Source organism: Lithobates pipiens, unplaced genomic scaffold (assembly GCF_037356315.1).
Source record: "Lithobates pipiens isolate NorthernLeopardFrog02 unplaced genomic scaffold, aLitPip1_a1.2 Scaffold_27, whole genome shotgun sequence".
Taxonomy (NCBI): domain Eukaryota; kingdom Metazoa; phylum Chordata; class Amphibia; order Anura; family Ranidae; genus Lithobates; species Lithobates pipiens.
In genome coordinates, this window is record NW_027507788.1 from 215,349,832 (window position 1) to 215,362,486 (window position 12,655).

Consider the following 12,655-nt stretch of genomic DNA (forward strand, 5'->3'; position numbering starts at 1 on the left):
CATATTGCAGATATGATACAAGAGATGGCCAGAGACTGCAGACATGATACAAGAGATGGCCACATATTGCAGATATGATACAAGAGATGGCCAGAGACTGCAGACATGATACAAGAGATGGTCAAAGAATTCAGATATGATCCAAGAGATGGTCAGAGACTGCAGACATTATACAAGACATGACCAGAGACTGCAGACATGATACAAGAGATGGCCACATATTGCAGATATGATACAAGAGATGGCCAGAGACTGCAGACATGATACAAGAGATGGTCAAAGAATTCAGATATGATCCAAGAGATGGTCAGAGACTGCAGACATGATCCAAGAGATGGTCAGAGACTGCAGACATGATCCAAGATATGGTCAGAGACTGCAGGCATGATCCAAGAGATGGTCAGAGACTGCAGACATGATAAAAGAGATGGTCAGAGACTGCAGACATGATCAAGCGATGGCCACAGATTGCAGACACGATACAAGAGATAGTCAGAGATTGTAGACATGATACAAGAGATGGCCAGAGACTGCAGACATGATCCAAGGTATGGTCAGAGACTGCAGGCATGATCCAAGAGATGGTCAGAGACTGCAGACATGATACAAGAGATGGCCACAGATTGCAGACACGATACAAGAGATAGTCAGAGATTGTAGACATGATACAAGAGATGGTCAGAGACTGCAGACATGTTGCAAGAGATGGTCAGAGACTGCAGACATGCTGCAAGAGATGGTCAGAGACTGCAGACATGCTGCAAGAGATGGTCAGAGACTGCAGACATGATACAAGACTTTCATAGACTGTGAACATGCTATAGGAGTTGTTGGAGACTGCGGACATGCTTCATGGAGAAAGTCATTGACTGGAGACATTTTACATGAGACTGCTAGAAATCATTGTTCTATCAGGGCAATAGAAAAATATAAATTAGTGTCTGCAGGGGCCCCCGAGGGCTGCACAAAAATGCCAAAGGGCCACAGGTTGAGACTAAGGTTCTAAATTACTACATTTTTTATTTTTATATTATTATAAACAAAAACTATTTTTTGGAGAACTCGCTTTGGAGGTCAGTGTATGGCTATCAGGTAGACTGTTCAAAAAAAGTTATATTTTACTTCTGGATGTCAAGAAGATGCATAGCAGTCACAGTTGGTACACCGCTTACTTACTGCCATCATGTGGCTAAATCAAGTATTGCACCCTGTACTGTGTACGTACACTTATCATTGGGATGAGCCTGTGCTCAGATTTCCATGAACTCCCACACACAAATCACATTGTATTACTGGGCTTATAAGAACAAACATTGATAAACCTGGCTAATTCTGTGCACTTTGCACACCTTGATCTGAACGCACTTCTCACCTCTTTGCACATATATCTCTCGTAGATTTCACATAATATCATTTTGCTGCAGTGTAGCCTCTGTAACAAAGTGGTAGGGATGCTGGTGACATCACTGACCTAATATGACCACATGGCCATATTGGGACAAAGTCATTACCAAATATAGCCTTATGGTCATATTAAGCCTATTAAGTCACTGACATCTACCCCCCTTTGTTACGTTCGGCTGTGGGGCGGGGACACCAATCACAACATTGAACTAATGTGGTCACATTTCCATATTTGGTCAATCACACTTTTCAAATATGGCCATATTAGGCCAATGTTGTCACCAGCATACCTCCCACCTTTTTTTTTTTTTACCATATCAGGTCACTGATGTCATCAGCAACCCCACCCCTTTGTTGGCCATATTAGGCTAATGGTGTCACCAGCATCCTCTTTGTTACATGAGGCTGAGGGGACGGGGAATCTAGTGACATCCTTCATCTAATATGACCACATTGGCATATGTGGACAATATCATTACCAAATATGGCCATACTAGGTCAATGATGTCACCGGCATTTATAGACCTTTGCTATATTCGACTGTGAGGCAGGGACCCCCTGTGACATTATTGTCCTAATATGACCATTGAAGAAAAAGAAGATTGGTCGCACAACATGGAAGGAAGAACTTCTGTAGAATAGTTACTGTATTGTCAAGGTGCCAAAGGACGTAGACAGGACGTTACTGGAGTATTGGTAGACTGGTTTCACACGGATAACATTGGTAGACCGGTTTCACACAGATAACATTGGTAGACCGGTTTCACACGGATAACATTGGTAGACCGGTTTCACACGGATAACATTGGTAGACCGGTTTCACACGGATAACATTGGTAGACCGGTTTCACACGGATAACATTGGTAGACAGGTTTCACACGGATAACATTGGTAGACCGGTTTCACACGGATAACATTGGTAGACCGGTTTCACACAGATAACATTGGTAGACCGGTTTCACACAGATAACATTGGTAGACCAGTTTCACACGGATAACATTGGTAGACCGGTTTCACACAGATAACTTGTGCTTGTTCACAACAAGCACAAGTTATCCATGTGAAACCGGTCTACCAATGTTCCAGTAACGTCCTGTCTACGTCCTTTGGCACCTTGACAATACAGTAACTATTCTACAGAAGTTCTTCCTTCCATGGTGTGCGACCAATCTTCTTTTGCTTCAATTACTATTGAACAGTGGTGAACTGAGGCCAGAACCCAAGAGAAAATCTATCCACGGTCTGAATGGTGTTACACTCTTTATGGCCATACTAGGTCAATGATGTCACCGGCATCTATAGAGCTTTGCTATGTTTCGACTGTGAGGCAGGGATGCCGGTGACATTATTGTCCTAATATGACCACTGAAGAAAAAGAAGATTGGTCGCACACCATGGAAGGAAGAACTTCTGTAGAATAGTTACTGTATTGTCAAGGTGCCAAAGGACGTAGACAGGATGTTACTGGAGAATTGGTAGACCGGTTTCACATGGATAACATTAGTAGACTGGTTTCACACAGATAACTCAACAAGCACAAGTTATCTGTGTGAGACTGGTCTACCAATGTTCCAGTAACGTCCTGTCTACGTCCTTTGGCACCTTGACAATAAAGTAACTATTCTACAGAAGTTCTTCCTTCCATGGTATGCAACCAATCCTCTTTTGCTTCAATTACTATTGAACAGTGGTGAACCGGGGCCAGCACCCAAGAGAAAATCTATCCACGGTCTGAATGGTGTTACACTCTTTCTGAACTCCTACTATGATCATATGGCCATATTTGGTCAGTGACCAATGATGTCACTAGCAACCCCTCTGTTATGTTATGTTTGCTACGTGTGGCTGGAAGGCAGGGATGGCGATGACATCATTGACGCAATATGGTCATAAGGCCATAGTTAGACAATATCATTGGCCAAATATAGCCAAATGTTCATGTTAGGTCCTTGATTTCTAGGTCAATGATGTCACCAGCAACCTCTTTGTTGGCCATATTAGGGCAATAATGTCAGTGGGATCGTTAACCTAATATGGCCAAATTGCCATATTTGGTCAATAACATGGTCAAGATAAGGCAATGTGGCCATCTTAGGCACGTGATGTCACCAGCAACCCCACCCCTTTGTTGGCCATGTTAGGCAAATGATATCTCCTCTGCTACATTATTAACCCCTTTGTTACATGCGGCTAGGGGGCAAGGCTACGTTCCATTTGCTTAGATACAGCATTCGTTTTTTGTTTTTTTGGATAATTCCTAACTTTGGATAAATTCATATTTGTTCTGTTCACAAACAGCCACATTTGAAAGGAAATTCCATCACCTATAATTTAATAGTTAGTAATAGTTATTATTACTTAGTTATTATTCAGATTTTCGAATTTTCGTTCTTATTTTCGTAATTTTAGTTTTTTTTTAATATTCGGATTTTCATTCTTATTTCTGGATTTTTGAATTTCCAAAGTTTCCCGATTTTCACGTTTCTGCAAATTCGAAATTTCGAATTTGCGATTTTCGAAATTTCTGAAATTTTGAATTTCCAAATTCCGAATTTTAGAATTTACTAAATTTTTACATTTCCGAAACTTTTTGAATTTCCATAATTACGAATTTCTGAAATTTCGAATTTTCGAAAATTCTGATTATCTCCGAACGAACTAATTTGTTGAAATTCGTTAAAAAACTAACTTGGAACTAAATGAATTGCACATGTCTAATTTCCCCTCTATATGCCGCCCTTGCCGCCCCTCCTATCCAGGTATACAGAGGGCCACACGGGCCCCCTAGAGCATGGGGCAGGGACCTCTGTATGTACACCCCTGACATGAGGCTAGTAGAGATCAATGCTATTCCTTAATCAATGTTCAGACTAAAGACTGCTGAGATCCAAAGGCCACACATCATATACGAAAAGGGCCGCACGTGGCCCTCGGCCCGCAGGTTGGGCATCATGACTTGACACAATATTATATATACCTATGGAAGAGATGCACTGTCCCGCGAACCAGACATGAAGTAGAATGAAGTGTAGATGACTTCATAGGACAGGTGAGGCTTACCTGGGCAGTAGCAGCGCAGAACTCCGGGCTGTATTAGAGATGCAGGCACTGAGATCTGATCAAACAAGCAGCTGTAGTTATTGCTGGCTTCTTGCCATGGGCCCGTAATTAAGACTTTCACTCCGCCCTGAAAAAGATAAATGGACCCCGAGTGAATTTCCAGCCATTCTGTACAAATAATAAAGTGAACAGCACACTGAAAGGTGACAACCAAATGAAGACAAACAGAACACGGGGTCTGATTCTAGTTCAGAATGGGGGCTGATTTACTAAAACTAGAGAGTGAGAAATCTGGTGCAGCCGTGTATGGGAGCCAATCAGCTTCTAGCTTCAGCTTGTTCAATTAAGCTTTAACAAGGAAACCTGGAAGCTGATTGGTTTCTGTGCCTGCACTACATTTTGCACTCTCTAGTTTTAGTAAATAAACCTCATAGTGTTATCTTAACCAAAGAATAAACATTGATAGAATTGCAGCTTACTGGTCCGTAATGTAGTAGCTGCATTCGTTTTCTTTTGTTTTCAACACTTCTTTCCCTTTATTTTAACCAGGTGATCCCGCCATTAAAGCAGCTCTTCAGTCATTTTTTCATCTTTCCATCGATTAAATCTTCTGCCCTTGTTGTTGTTTTAACTTTGGATAGTAAAACATTTTTTATTCTGCCAGCAAATCCCTTATACGGCCCACTTCCTGTTTCCTGTCTGGTCATTAGCCTAGGCTTATGACATCATGCACAGCTCTCTCACTCTCCTGAGAGTTTGCCAGGAAGGGAGGGGGGATGAGTCATAAGAGGGCCAATGAGAGCGGCAGAGCTGGAGGCGTGCCTCTGCGTGTCTGTGTAAATCCAGGAAGTGAACAAGCAGCAGCTTCGGCTGCCCACAGTTAAAATGGCTGCAGCCAGACTCAGTGGAGGGAGATTTCTGCAGCATATTTGGCAAGTACAGAATCACAGTATATATAAAATAATATGCAAAGTGGTTGGAGGGAAGCTTCAGAATGGCAAAGATGTTTTTATTACAAATTATGTGAGCAGACTGCCATTCCTCTTTAACTCACTTCCTGTCCTAGAGCACACCTCCCAACTTTTTGAGATGGGAATGAGGGACACCTATCGGCAAAAGCATGCAGGCATTGGACACACCCCTTTCCACGCCCCTTTAAAGGAGAATCGTAGAAAAAAACAAGATTGGTTAAACCCACAAGTGCTGTTTTTTTACCACTACTTTTCCTTTATATTGGCTTTTGGAATTTACAAATGCAGCCATTTAGAAATCAGATGAAAGGTTTAGTGCTGGAAAACCGTTTTTGATCGATAAAGACTGCATTTTATATACAACTTTATAGATCAGAGCAAAATGAGGGACAAATGAGGAGGAAAGAGTGACCGGGGGACATTGCTCCAAATCAGGGACAGTTGGGAACTATGTCCTAGAGTGAAAACTATACTAAGCAGCATTGTCGCCATAGGACAGGGAATGTGTTAGGACTACATAACACCTCCCTCTCATCTCTCTCATGGGGGAGGTGTTTTGTAGTCCACGGGGAACAATGCTAACTTACTACAGTGAATAAGCAGAGAGTACAGGAAGCTACCAGCTAACTAGATTTCTGGTTGGATGAGCAGTTACTTTTTTTTTGCTCATGTTGCACAGATGTGAAGAACACTTTCAGTAGACTAAAAGGTAGTACATAGGAGAAAATGATTGTTAGATTTTGAATACACTTTCAGGACAGTATGGTCACCTGCTGACTCGGCACCATCCACAGGCAGCTTGAAACTTCAACAATCACAGAAGCTGGACCCTTTCGTTTTACCCTGATAATCCTTCCTGTGTTAGGGTGACTACCATACTAGGCAGTGTTGTCACCCTAGGACAGGGAATGTGTCAGGATTACATATCACTTCCTTCTCTATATCACATCTGCCAACTGTCGCTGATTTGGAGGGACTGCCCCTGATTTGGAGCAATGTCCCCTCTGTCCCTCATTCCTCCTCATTTGTCCCTCATTTTGGTCTGATCCATAGAGTTGTATATAAAATACACTTGTTATCTATCAAAAGGTGTTTCCCAGCGCTAAACCTTTCATCTGATTCCTAAATTTCTGCGTTTGTACATTCAGAAGCCAATATAAAGGAATAGTAGTGGTTAAAAAAAACACTTGTGGGTTTTAACCAATCTTGTTTTTTTGTACAATTCTCCATTAAGGTGGCGTGGCAAGGGGTGTGTCCTATGCCTGCATACTTTTGCTGATAGATGTCCCTCATTCTCATCTCAAAAACTTGGGAGTTATGCACCATATCGGTGGTGGGGGGGGGGGAGTTGTAGTCTACGGAGATAGCAGGGAACAATGTTAACTGATAACAGTCCTGAGGTTAGCAGCTCTGATTCTGATCGGATGGACAGATTTTTTTCTTTTCTTGTCAATTATATTAAAACTCTTTCAATTATATATCTACTTCTTCAAATAAGGTTTGAATTCGTTCATCATAATGTATTCTTCGGTAGCGCAGACTTTTGACTGATCCCACTGATTTTTCCCCAGGTTCTCTTCCCATCTGGGTCCTCCAGGCAGCCAGGCACACAACAACTGAACAGTGTCTCTCCCAATAACCAGGCAATGGATGTCTTTTTTGGGCTTTCTTGCCGACTAAACTTGGATGGGATGCAGGGAAGCTTTGGGATGCTTCAGAATTCAGTGCAAAAATTATTTGGAGGACTCTCTATTCTGTCCACTATCTTCATGGATTTCCCCAAATTTGGCAGAGAATAGAAAGTCAAGCACTTCTAGCATACCTCCCAACATTTAGCGATGGGAATGAGGGACGCCTACCAATAAACGTATATAGGCAGGGGACACACCCCCTGCCACACCCCCTTAAAGGAGAATTAACCCCCAAAAAAAGGTTAAATAAATCCACAAGGGTTTTTTTTTTACCACTACTATTCCTTTATATCGGCTTTTAAAATTTACAAATGCAGCAATTTAGAATTTGGATGAAAGGTTTAGCGCTGGGAAACACTTTTTGAAAGATAAAAAGTGCACTTTATATACACAGCTATACACCTCAAAATCAGGGACAGTTGGGGGGATATGCTTCTAGGAATCCCAGCAGAGCAGATCCAACTTTAGCAACACTGACACACACAAGGGGTTAAACAGCAGACAGTCACTAAGATCTCATTTCCAGGCCTCTACTCATTGCATCTCCAGGTACTTGGATACCTCCTTTCCAATATTCGTTAGACACTGTATCATGAATCTCAAGGCCAGATCCTTGGTACACCCCTTAACTTGACTAAAAAACTGCTTCCAAGAACAAAAATAGACCCCCACCCCCATCCCCCACTGGACTGGGACCTCGATGAGCTCTCTGCAGGCTTCAGGTAGTCTGCCCAGAAGGGCAGAAGACCTTCAGACTGGGATCTCTTCCTCCAGGGCAAGAACCCGGCTTCTGAAGGCCTTAGACTATTTATTTATAAAAAAAAAAAAAGCCAATGTAGCACCAATATTTAAAAAGAGCACAAAATACATCTCTGGGAATTACAGACCAGTTAGCCTAACATCAATAGTATGTAAGATCTTGGTGGGGATGATAAGGGATTATATACAAGATTTTAGTAATGGGAACGCTATCATTAGCAGTAATCAGCTAAGAATCTAAGAATCGTTCTGGCCAAACCAATCTATTAACCTTCTATGAGGAGGTGAGTTGCCATCTAGATAAAGGAAGGCCCGTAGACGTGGTGTATCTGGATTTTGCAAAAGCATTTGACGCAGTTCCCCATAAACTTTTACTGTACAAAGTAAGGTCTGTTGGCATGGACCATAGGGTGAGTACATGGATTGAAAACTGGCTACAAGGGGGAGTTCAGAGGGTGGTGATAAATGGGGAGTACTCGGAATGGTCAGGGGTGGGTAGTGGGGTCCCCCAGGGTTCTGTGCTGGGACCAATCCTATTTAATTTGTTCATAAACGACCTGGAGGATGGGGTAAACAGTTCAATCTCTGTATTTGCAGACAATACTAAGCTAAGCAGGGCAATAACTTCTCCACAGGATGTGGAAACCTTGCAAGAAGATCTGAACAAATTAATGGGATGGACAACTACATGGCAAATGAGGTTCAATGTAGAAAAATGTAAAATAATGCATTTGGGTGGCAAAAATATGAATGTAATCTATACACTGGGGGGAGAACCTCTGGGGGGGATCTAGGATGGAAAAGGACCTGATAGGCTCAGCAATGGCATGCAATGCCAAGCTGCTGCTAACAAAGCAAACAGAATATTGGCATTAAAAAAGGCATCAACTCCAGAGGTCAAACAATAATTCTCCCGCTCTACAAGACTCTGGTCCAGCCGCACCTGGAGTATACTGTCCAGTTCTGGGCACCAGTCCTCAGGAAGGATGTACTGGAAATGGAGCGAGTACAAAGAATGGCTAATAAAGGGTCTGGAGGATATTAGTTATGAGGAAAGGTTGTGAGCACTGAACTTATTCTCTCTGGAAAAGAGACGCTCGAGAGGGGATATGATTTCAATTTATAAATACCATACTGGTGACCCCACAATAGGGAGAAAACTTTTCCGCCGAAGGGAGTATGAAAAGACTCATGGCCACTCATTAAAATGAGAAGAAAAGAGGTTTAACCTTAAACTACGTAGAGGGTTCTTTACTGTAAGAGGGACAAGGATGTGGAATTCCCTTCCACAGGTGGTGGTCTCAGCGGGGGGCATCGCTAGTTTCAAGAAACTATTAGATAATCATCTGAACGACCGCAACATACAGGGATATATAATCTAATACTTATATATAATCACACACATAGGTTGGACTTGATGGACTTGTGTCTTTTTTCAACCTCACCTACTATGTAACTATTTACTTTTCAGCCACCTACTGGGCACCCCCCCCCCCCCCAGGGATTGGCTGAGACCGCATAAATATTCAGGCCCAGGGTCTGCCTCTTCCAGCCCAGTACATTCCAGAACCTACTAAAAGGCAGGGAGAAGTAGTTGAGTCTTCAGCCTGTGAAACCCAGAGCAGCCAAAACTAATCACACACCGCTGCCAAAAATAATCACGCATCTCCACTGTTTACATAGGAGCCAAAGAGACTAAATTTACCTAAACTTCTCTGGCAACCTATTCTAGGAGGGTGCTACACTTCCTTGAATCTCGGTGTGTAGTAAACCAGAGTGAGACTTCCTGTAATAAAGACCGCTCACTGCTGTTCTCTCTCTTTGTGAAGGGTGGCTGGTCTTGTCTCAGCCCCCCTCCTGTAGTTTTCTGCCACCAACCTGTAGTGGGTGGAGTCTAATGGGCCCCTCCCACAGCTCTTCTCTCCGCACACAGGCTATGTACAGCACAGTATTAAATCATAGTGTAGCGCTAAAGAACAAACTATTACATAGCAATATGTGATCATAAAATAGTTTAACCAATCACAAAACTCATATAGTGTGCAAGAAATACACCTTAAGTGTATAATTCATAAGTGTATATAAAAAAAGTCCAAAGACAAAAAATGAAAAATAATAAAAGTCTCTGTATAAACGTTGATCGAATCCAAACGTGAGATAAAGGTCACCATCCACCTTCCTTAAATGAGACTAACATGCAGACACCATGTGGTATTCCCGTCACCTTTCAAGATAGAGGCTTACCAGATGTAATAGACCCACACGAATCTACACTCGGAGGGTCACACAGGCTTGTGTACTCGTATACGAGATTTTTAGACGTAGTTTTTCCAGGAAAGTAGCGAATCAGACTGGATGTCTCGGCTAGTTGACAAATCCTTCAGCAGTAAAATCCAACTCAAATAGTATTGAACCCATACAAAGAGAAAATAGGGGCCACAATAGTGTAATTCCGTTTAAGAAAAATATTTAATAAAAAGGTAACAAACTTACATGTAACCAAAGAATCAAGCGCTTAGTCAGTAAAAACAGTGCTACAGCAGGAGTCCAGACGCGTTTCGTCCTCCACAGACGTCACCCCAGATGACGTCTGTGGAGGACGAAACGCGTCTGGACTCCTGCTGTAGCACTGTTTTTACTGACTAAGCGCTTGATTCTTTGGTTACATGTAAGTTTGTTACCTTTTTATTAAATATTTTTCTTAAACGGAATTACACTATTGTGGCCCCTATTTTCTCTTTGTATGGGTTCAATACTATTTGAGTTGGATTTTACTGCTGAAGGATTTGTCAACTAGCCGAGACATCCAGTCTGATTCGCTACTTTCCTGGAAAAACTACGTCTAAAAATCTCGTATACGAGTACACAAGCCTGTGTGACCCTCCGAGTGTAGATTCGTGTGGGTCTATTACATCTGGTAAGCCTCTATCTTGAAAGGTGACGGGAATACCACATGGTGTCTGCATGTTAGTCTCATTTAAGGAAGGTGGATGGTGACCTTTATCTCACGTTTGGATTCGATCAACGTTTATACAGAGACTTTTATTATTTTTCATTTTTTGTCTTTGGACTTTTTTTATATACACTTATGAATTATACACTTAAGGTGTATTTCTTGCACACTATATGAGTTTTGTGATTGGTTAAACTATTTTATGATCACATATTGCTATGTAATAGTTTGTTCTTTAGCGCTACACTATGATTTAATATTTGTTAATGATTCACTGTTTTATATCCTTGTGATTGTGATAGCAGCTTTGTTTTTTCTGTTTGGATAGCGCAGTGTCACAGGGTAATATTTTTATGTACAGCACAGTGATGATGTCACTGCTACTTTTACAAGCTGATATCTGGCTTTGCAAAGGCATTTGGTGCACACAAAGTGGATTATATCCTTTTATGGCTATTGAGGAATATATTTCAATGGAAGGTTGTGTGCGCAGAGTCAAGCTTTAACAGACCAAAAGGGAGAAAATAGGAGAAATTTAAAATATTATTCTTATTAGAGATTATTCTTTAGAGATACAGCCCCCCCCCCCCCCCCCCCCCCACTCCACCATTAGGTATAGATACCACCAAACAGCATCCTGAAATAGGACCTGTTATGTTCAGCAGATTTATTGTGTCCTCCACTTTCTTTAATACAGACTGCAAACATCTATTAGCTGTGTGTGCCTGCCATCTAGTGGTCATCTGCCTAACTGCAGGGAGAATAGTCACACTAGACCAGTGGTTCTCAACCTTTTTTGTGACCTTTTTTGTGACCAAGGCAAACCTCCCAACTTTTTGTGATTGCAATGAGGGACACCTATTAGCAAAAGTATGCAGGCATAGGACACACCCCCTGTCACGCCCCCTTAAAGAATATTTGTACAAAAAAGGATTGATTAAACCCACAAGTGCTTTTTTTTTTTTTTACTACTTCTATTTCTTTATATTGGCTTTTGGAATTTACAAATGCAGCCATTTAGAAATTGGATGGAAGGTTTATCACTGGGAAAGACTTTTTGAAACGTAAATAGTGTATTTTATGTACAACTAACTTATATACAATTATATAGATCAGACCAACATGAGGGACAAATGAGTAGGAAAGAGGGACCAAATCTGGGACAGTCCCTTAATATCAGGGAGAGATGGGAGGTATGCCAAGACGCTGTACATTCTTCCAAAATTCTCCATGCTGCAAGTGTAAAAAATAAAGTTTATACTCACACACAATGGCGGTGCGTCCATAAGGGCGCACGGGCGCCGCCCCCTCTCTCCAGCCATCCCCTCTATCACCAATAGATAGATTCATGCATTTTCGGGCCTGAATTACAGTGGCGGGGTATTTTTTTTTTTTGAAGCACCTGATTGGAACCATAGGCTCTAATAGGTGTCAAAAAAGGTAAACAGCGAGCTCCATGTTTGGCGCAGTTCACTCAGCTGTGTTATAAAAGTAAATGAATATTCACTTTCCTAACACTGAACCACCTCTCCGCCAATCAGGTGCTCAGGTCTGTTACCCGTCACCTGAGTGTTTGAAACGACAGGTGCTGTGATTGGACGCCTATCAGGCGTCCAATCATAAGAGAGGATGGGAGGAGCGGATGGAAGAAGACATCGAGGACATGGAGGAAACCTCTCGCCGCCGTCACCCACTGCCCCACCGAGGCAGGGTAAGTGTCGGGTAGATGGTGGGTGGAGGGCACAGTGGCAGCATTCGATGGGCACAGTGGGAGCATTTGATGGCACAGTGGGAGCATTTGATAGCACAGTGGGA

General features: G+C 42.1%; 1 protein-coding gene across 12 annotated transcripts in view; it reads right to left on the reverse strand.

Moving 5' to 3' along the window:
* Window positions 1-12,655, reverse strand: part of CAMTA1 (calmodulin binding transcription activator 1) — a 2,106,456-nt gene that overhangs the window by 244,819 nt on the left and 1,848,982 nt on the right. For all 12 annotated transcript variants that reach the window (XM_077458256.1, XM_077458247.1, XM_077458246.1 and 9 more), the window contains one exon: window positions 4,467-4,593. In XM_077458256.1, the coding sequence (XP_077314382.1) occupies window positions 4,467-4,593 (127 nt within the window). The remainder of the gene's footprint in view (window positions 1-4,466; window positions 4,594-12,655) is intronic.